The sequence below is a fragment of the Silurus aristotelis genome (assembly GCF_946808225.1).
Source record: "Silurus aristotelis genome assembly, chromosome: 25".
NCBI lineage: Eukaryota > Metazoa > Chordata > Actinopteri > Siluriformes > Siluridae > Silurus > Silurus aristotelis.
This window is the reverse complement of record NC_139598.1, coordinates 19,174,860-19,182,359: the sequence shown is the minus strand read 5'-3', so window position 1 is coordinate 19,182,359 and position 7,500 is coordinate 19,174,860. Positions and strand designations below refer to the sequence as shown.

At 38.9% G+C, this 7,500-nt stretch overlaps 2 protein-coding genes across 3 annotated transcripts in view; both read right to left on the bottom strand.

Moving 5' to 3' along the window:
• The window catches only part of cdk14 (cyclin dependent kinase 14), a 28,238-nt gene extending 28,113 nt beyond the window's left edge, over positions 1-125 (bottom strand). The window contains exon 1 of one of the 2 annotated variants that reach the window (XM_083529294.1): positions 1-125. This exon is cut by the window's left edge and continues 263 nt beyond it. The gene's annotated coding sequence lies outside the window, so the exon portion shown is untranslated. The other variant, XM_083529293.1, reaches the window with a different exon arrangement.
• Positions 126-1,473: 1,348 nt separating this feature from the next.
• The window catches only part of LOC310719510 (pituitary tumor-transforming gene 1 protein-interacting protein), a 6,388-nt gene continuing 361 nt past the window's right edge, over positions 1,474-7,500 (bottom strand). The window contains 7 exon segments of the mRNA XM_083529325.1: positions 1,474-1,747; positions 1,845-1,859; positions 1,862-1,890; positions 2,310-2,375; positions 6,724-6,832; positions 7,002-7,110; positions 7,254-7,300. Of these exon segments, the coding sequence (XP_083385451.1) occupies positions 1,698-1,747; positions 1,845-1,859; positions 1,862-1,890; positions 2,310-2,375; positions 6,724-6,832; positions 7,002-7,110; positions 7,254-7,300 (425 nt within the window). The 3' untranslated portion in view covers positions 1,474-1,697.

The following is a 7,500-nucleotide window of genomic DNA, read 5'->3' as shown; positions in this document are numbered from 1 at the left end:
CGACAGTGTGTGTGTGTGTGTGTGTGTGTGTGTGTGTGTGTGTGAGAGAGAGAGAGAGAGAGAGAGAGTCACACTGCAGCTGGTTCCTCCGCGCGCTCCGTGATGATCATCTGGAGACCACGCTCCAAATAAACCCCGCCCACAATCTGTCTGGGCAGTTTAGGGTGGTGTGTGTGTGTGTGTGAGAGAGAGAGAGAGAAATGTAGCGGTCAGTAGTTTGGACACACTTCTTCTCCTTCAGTGTTTATTTCTCTTTATTTTTATTATTTTACACACTGATACGAAACTCTTTAAGAGGTCATGAATTCCTTTTTCGTTTTCTTTTTTGTTTTTTCCTGATCACGACTTAATTTTCTCCACGTGACCGAACCGGGGCGCTGCCACAAATGGTTCTGGTTATTATGCATCTAGAACATACTCTTATGCTGAAGACACAGAAACATTAAGTACTGATCACGTGAAAACAATGTTTATGTCAGAAAAATGCCATAATGCATAATGTCCTCTTTTTACTGACATACAGTGAAGAATCCAAACTATCTGTAACTGTCTGTCTGGAATTCTGCAATAAACCAAAACGTGTAAACCTGAAAATGTTTGACATTTTAGATTGTCTAAAGAAGCTCCATTTATTTTTGATGCCAACTTGGCAAACTCATGGCATACTCATCAGTTTCATGAATGGGTTTCAGGTCACAGGTGCGTCTTTTTAAGAGTTTATTTGTGACATTTCTTTACTTCTTAATGTGCTTTAAAGCATCAGTTGTTTTGTGCAGAGGAAGAATGTGTGTACAGAGTCAATCTCCCGGTTAGTGCGACTGCAACTACTGTACAAATTCATATCATGGCAAGAAACACTCAGTTAAGGAAAGAGAAAAGTTTCATCCTTACTTCAAGAAATGAAGCAACATCAATCTGAAACATCTCAAGAACTTTAAATAAACCCCCAAAGGCAGTTTTTAAAACCACCAAATGCTATAACGAAACAGGAAGACCAGGAGCTACCTCTGCTGCAGAGAAGTTTATTAGAATTACCAGCCTCAGAAACTGCTGATTAACAAATGTTTCTGAGACGAGGTGGCAAACATTTTTCAACATCCACTGTTCAAAGGAGACGGTGTGTGCAAAATAGAGCTTTTTTGGACAATTTAAAATATAAAACGTTTTTCTTTATTACAGAAATCCAGATGTGTTCTTTCATAGTTTGGATTAGTATTAATGTACAATATTGAAAATAATAAAAAATAAAGAAAAAAGGCATGAGGAGTGTGTTCAAACTACTGACTGCTACTGTATGTGTAAATATATATAGTATTTACATACATATATATATATATATATATATATATATATATATGTGTGTGTGTGTGTGTGTGTGTGTGTGTGTGTGTGTGTGTGTGTGTGTGTGTGTGTGTGTGTGTATATACATGCTGTGGCATTAATTCCAAATCAACTAAAGAATCTCTGAATGGATTATGTAAGTAGAATTTAAATTTATTAGAAAACATTTAATAGAAAGAGTCATACAGCAGGGTTTAAAACCACACACACACACACGCACACACGCACACGTGCACACACGTCTATGCTGTTTGAAGTAATGGTTAATCAGATTCTGTTTGATTAGTGAAGTAAAATGCATCAGCTGGGTAAGGGCTCCCGTCTGGCTCCTGTCTGGCTCCCGTCTGGCTCCCGTCTCACTCATTCTCAAACTTGCTGTACGGGTGATCAGAGTCCGAGATCAAACCTGCACACACACACCGGTTTTCGAAGAGACAGATTGTGTTATTGTTTGTGTTTTTATCGTTTAATATTAAACTAAACTAAAATGGCGTGTGACGTACCGTATTTCTTACGATGTCATCATGTCTTGCCCTGCGCTCTGCTCTCCTACACACACACACACACACACACACACACACACACACACACACACACACACACACACACACACACAATGAGGCATTCTTTATTAAACACACACAGAGTCATGTGTTTTATTTCAATATTATTTTACACAGTTAAGGGGACTCAGACACATGCCCTTCTTAAAGGACTACACTATATTGCTGCTGAACGTGATGCTGCTGAACGTGACTGAACACTCAGCTGGTGTTAACTAAACTGTAATTTTGGGATTTAGCCAAAAAGCCTGACTCCCATAACCCTAATCCTGATTACTAAAGCTACAGGCTGAATCCCAAACCCCTCACTGCTGTAAGTGCTCCAGCTGTAGGTGATCCACTTAGCGTGTAGTTTGGGATACAGCCAGCTCCAAATCAGGGTTAGGGTTAGATTCAACATCTTACCGATCATCTGAAACCTGTCTGTGTTTCTCTCTCTTCCGGGCAATCTCCTCCTCAATACGATCTAGCCTGCACACACACACACACACACACACACACACACACACACACACACACACAGATGTAGTAAGTAAAGTGTGACCAAAGAAACACAGCTAATTTGAGTGTGTTTCTGCTCTGACACACCATGGAGTTGGTACAGTAAGTGAAATGTGTATTTGTGTGTGTGTGTGTGTGTGTGTGTGTGTGTGTGTGTGTGTGTGTGTGTGTATGTATATATAATCTACACTACAAACTTTATATATTTATTTAATTATAAATTGCCTGCTTTAATAATAAAGCAAATATTAAAAAAACCTGCAGTTTTACTACAAATACATTTAAAACATTGTAACGTCGCGCTCTCTCCCAGAATAAATAGGCACGAGGCGGAAATCCAGTTCAAAACAGCCAATGGCCATCGTTTATTACCTGAACAACCTGAAAACATGGGTATTAGGAGGTGTCTCCCTCCAGCCCCAAACCAAATGAAGTGTAGTATAGTTTGGTGTAGTGTAGTGTAGAATAGGGTTTGTAGTGTAGTGTAGTGTTATGTGGCGTAGTATAGAGTGGTGGTGTGTAGTATAGTGTAGAATATTGTAGTGTTGTGTAGTGTAGTGTAGTGTTATGTGGTGTAGTATAGTGTGGTGGTGTGTAGTGTAGTGTAGTGTGGTGGTGTGTAGTGTAGTGTAGTGTAGAATATTGTAGTGTAGTGTAGTGTTATGTGGTATAGTATAGTGTGGTGGTGTGTAGTGTAGAATATTGTAGTGTAGTATAGTGTTGTGTGGTGTAGTGTAGAATAGGGTTGTGTAGTGTAGTGTAGTGTTATGTGGCGTAGTATAGTGTGGTGGTGTGTAGTATAGTGTAGAATATTGTAGTGTAGTATAGTGTTGTGTAGTGTAGTGTTATGTGGTGTAGTATAGTGTGGTGGTGTGTAGTGTAGTGTAGTGTGGTGGTGTGTAGTGTAGTGTAGTGTAGAATATTGTAGTGTAGTATAGTGTTGTGTAGTGTAGTGTAGTGTTATGTGGTATAGTATAGTGTGGTGGTGTGTAGTGTAGAATATTGTAGTGTAGTATAGTGTTGTGTGGTGTAGTGTAGTGTTATGTGGTGTGGTATAGTGTGGTGGTGTGTAGTATAGTGTGGAATATTGTAGTGCAGTATAGTGTTGTGTAGTGTAGTGTTATGTGGTGTAGTATAGTGTGGTGGTGTGTAGTGTAGAATATTGTAGTGTAGAATATTGTAGTGTGGTGTTGTGTAGTGTAGTGTAATATAGTATAGTTAAGTGCAGTGTTATGTGGTGTAGTATAGTGTGGTGGTGTGTAGTGTAGTGTAGAATATTGTAGTGTAGTATAGTGTTGTGTAGTGTAGTGTTATGTGGTGTAGTATAGTGTGGTGGGGTGTAGTGTAGAATATTGTAGTGTAGTATAGTGTTGTGTAGTGTAGTGTAGTGTTTTGTGGTGTGGTATAGTGTGGTGGTGTGTAGTGTAGAATATTGTAGTGTAGTATAGTGTTGTGTAGTGTAGTGTAGTGTTATGTGGTGTGGTATAGTGTGGTGGTGTGTAGTGTAGAATATTGTAGTGTAGTATAGTGTTATGTGGTGTGGTATAGTGTGGTGGTGTGTAGTGTAGAATATTGTAGTGTAGTATAGTGTTGTGTAGTGTAGTGTAGTGTTATGTGGTGTAGTATAGTGTGGTGGTGTGTAGTGTAGTGTAAAATATTGTAGTGTAGTATAGTGTTGTGTAGTGTAGTGTAGTGTTATGTGGTGTAGTATAGTGTGGTGGTGTGTAGTGTAGAATATTGTAGTGTAGTATAGTGTTGTGTAGTGTAGTGTAGTGTTATGTGGTGTAGTATAGTGTGGTGGTGTGTAGTGTAGTGTAAAATATTGTAGTGTAGTATAGTGTTGTGTAGTGTAGTGTTATGTGGTGTGGTATAGTGTGGTGGTGTGTAGTGTAGAATATTGTAGTGTAGTATAGTGTTGTGTAGTGTAGTGTTATGTGGTGTAGTATAGTGTGGTGGTGTGTAGTGTAGTGTAAAATATTGTAGTGTAGTATAGTGTTGTGAAGTGTAGTGTAGTGTTATGTGGTGTAGTATGGTGTGGTGGTGTGTAGTGTAGCGTAGTGTAAAATATTGTAGTGTAGTATAGTGTTGTGTAGTGTAGTGTTATGTGGTGTAGTATAGTGTGGTGGTGTGTAGTGTAGAATATTGTAGTGTAGTGTAGTGTAGAGTTATGTGGTGTAGTATAGTGTGGTGGTGTATAGTGTAGAATATTGTAGTGTAGTGTAGAATATTGTAGTGTAGTGTAGTGTTATGTGGTGTAGTATAGTGTGGTGGTGTGTAGTGTAGAATATTGTAGTGTAGTATAGTGTTGTGTAGTGTAGTGTTATGTGGTGTAGTATAGTGTGGTGGTGTGTAGTGTAGTGTAGTGTAGAATATTGTAGTGTAGTATAGTGTTGTGTAGTGTAGTGTAGTGTTATGTGGTGTAGTATAGTGTGGTGGTGTGTAGTGTAGAATATTGTAGTGCAGTGTGGTGTAGTATAGTGTGGTGGTGTGTAGTGTAGAATATTGTAGTGTAGTGTAGAGTTATGTGGTGTAGTATAGTGTGGTGGTGTGTAGTGTAGAATATTGTAGTGTAGTGTAGTGTAGTGTTATGTGGTGTAGTATAGTGTGGTGGTGTGTAGTGTAGAATATTGTAGTGTAGTGTAGTGTTATGTGGTGTAGTATAGTGTGGTGGTGTGTAGTGTAGAATATTGTAGTGTAGTATAGTGTTGTGTAGTGTAGAGTTATGTGGTGTAGTATAGTGTGGTGGTGTGTAGTGGTGTGTAGTGTAGAATATTGTAGTGTAGTATAGTGTTGTGTAGTGTAGTGTAGTGTTATGTGGTGTAGTATAGTGTGGTGGTGTGTAGTGTAGAATATTGTAGTGTAGTGTAGTGTAGTGTTATGTGGTGTAGTATAGTGTGGTGGTGTGTAGTGTAGAATATTGTAGTGTAGTGTAGTGTAGTATAGTGTGGTGGTGTGTAGTGTAGAATATTGTAGTGTAGTATAGTGTTGTGTAGTGTAGTGTTATGTGGTGTAGTATAGTGTGGTGGTGTGTAGTGTAGTGTAGTGTAGAATATTGTAGTGTAGTATAGTGTTGTGTAGTGTAGTGTTATGTGGTGTAGTATAGTGTGGTGGTGTGTAGTGTAGAATATTGTAGTGTAGTGTAGAGTTATGTGGTGTAGTATAGTGTGGTGGTGTGTAGTGTAGAATATTGTAGTGTAGTGTAGAGTTATGTGGTGTAGTATAGTGTGGTGGTGTGTAGTGTAGAATATTGTAGTGTAGTGTAGAGTTATGTGGTGTAGTATAGTGTGGTGGTGTGTAGTGTAGAATATTGTAGTGTAGTGTAGAGTTATGTGGTGTAGTATAGTGTGGTGGTGTGTAGTGTAGAATATTGTAGTGTAGAGTTATGTGGTGTAGTATAGTGTGGTGGTGTGTAGTGTAGAATATTGTAGTGTAGTGTAGAGTTATGTGGTGTAGTATAGTGTGGTGGTGTGTAGTGTAGAATATTGTAGTGTAGTGTAGAGTTATGTGGTGTAGTATAGTGTGGTGGTGTGTAGTGTAGAATATTGTAGTGTAGTGTAGAGTTATGTGGTGTAGTATAGTGTGGTGGTGTGTAGTGTAGAATATTGTAGTGTAGTGTAGAGTTATGTGGTGTAGTATAGTGTGGTGGTGTGTAGTGTAGAATATTGTAGTGTAGTGTAGAGTTATGTGGTGTAGTATAGTGTGGTGGTGTGTAGTGTAGAATATTGTAGTGTAGTGTAGAGTTATGTGGTGTAGTATAGTGTGGTGGTGTGTAGTGTAGAATATTGTAGTGTAGTGTAGAGTTATGTGGTGTAGTATAGTGTGGTGGTGTGTAGTGTAGAATATTGTAGTGTAGTGTAGAGTTATGTGGTGTAGTATAGTGTGGTGGTGTGTAGTGTAGAATATTGTAGTGTAGTGTTATGTGGTGTAGTATAGTGTGGTGGTGTGTAGTGTAGAATATTGTAGTGTAGTGTAGTGTTATGTGGTGTAGTATAGTGTGGTGGTGTGTAGTGTAGAATATTGTAGTGTAGTGTAGTGTTATGTGGTGTAGTATAGTGTGGTGGTGTGTAGTGTAGAATATTGTAGTGTAGTGTAGTGTTATGTGGTGTAGTATAGTGTGGTGGTGTGTAGTGTAGAATATTGTAGTGTAGTGTAGTGTTATGTGGTGTAGTATAGTGTGGTGGTGTGTAGTGTAGAATATTGTAGTGTAGTGTAGTGTTATGTGGTGTAGTATAGTGTGGTGGTGTGTAGAGTAGTGTAGAATATTGTAGTGTAGTATAGAATATTGTAGTGTAGTATAGTGTTGTGTGGTGTGTGTTACCGTGACGATCGTCCACAGCGGCGGCAGCAGCAGCAGCAGCACACAGTAATGGCCAGTAACAGCACACCCACTAACACGGCCATCGCAATGATCAATGCCTCGAAGTTCACTTACACACACACACACACACACTTTTAATTTCCTTAAAGAAATTGATTTATTCAATTGTTCTCAACAAAGATGATTTTAATACTTTTTATACATATGTGTGTGTGTGTGTGTGTGTGTGTGTGTGTGTGTGTGTGTGTGTGTGTGTGTGTGTGTGTGTGTGTGTATACCTAAACACACTCCCCAGCGGGCCTGAGATAGTTTACACACTGAGGCAGGAGGCAGCAGGTGGGACACGGGATAGACTGTGCAGGTGTTATTAGTGTAACACCACAAACACTACAAGACACAAACACACACACACACAATGACTAATACATACACACATTTAGCTTTATAATAATAATAATAATAATAATAATAATAATAATAATAATAATAATAATAATATGTGTGTAATCAGGGCAGGATGTGTTTCTTACTGAGACATTCTTCAGACAGGAGTCACAACTGCTCAGAGAATCACAGGCTGTAACACATCAACATCATCATCATCATCATCATCATCACACCACAACAAATCACACACAATATGTAAGTGTGTACAGAAACACAATAAGTAGTGTATAAAGTGTACAGAAACACTGCTGTACACAATCACTGTTATTCCACTTAAACCCGGAACTGATTCGCTACCTGGGGCCTCAGAACAACCGTCAACTCGCTCTA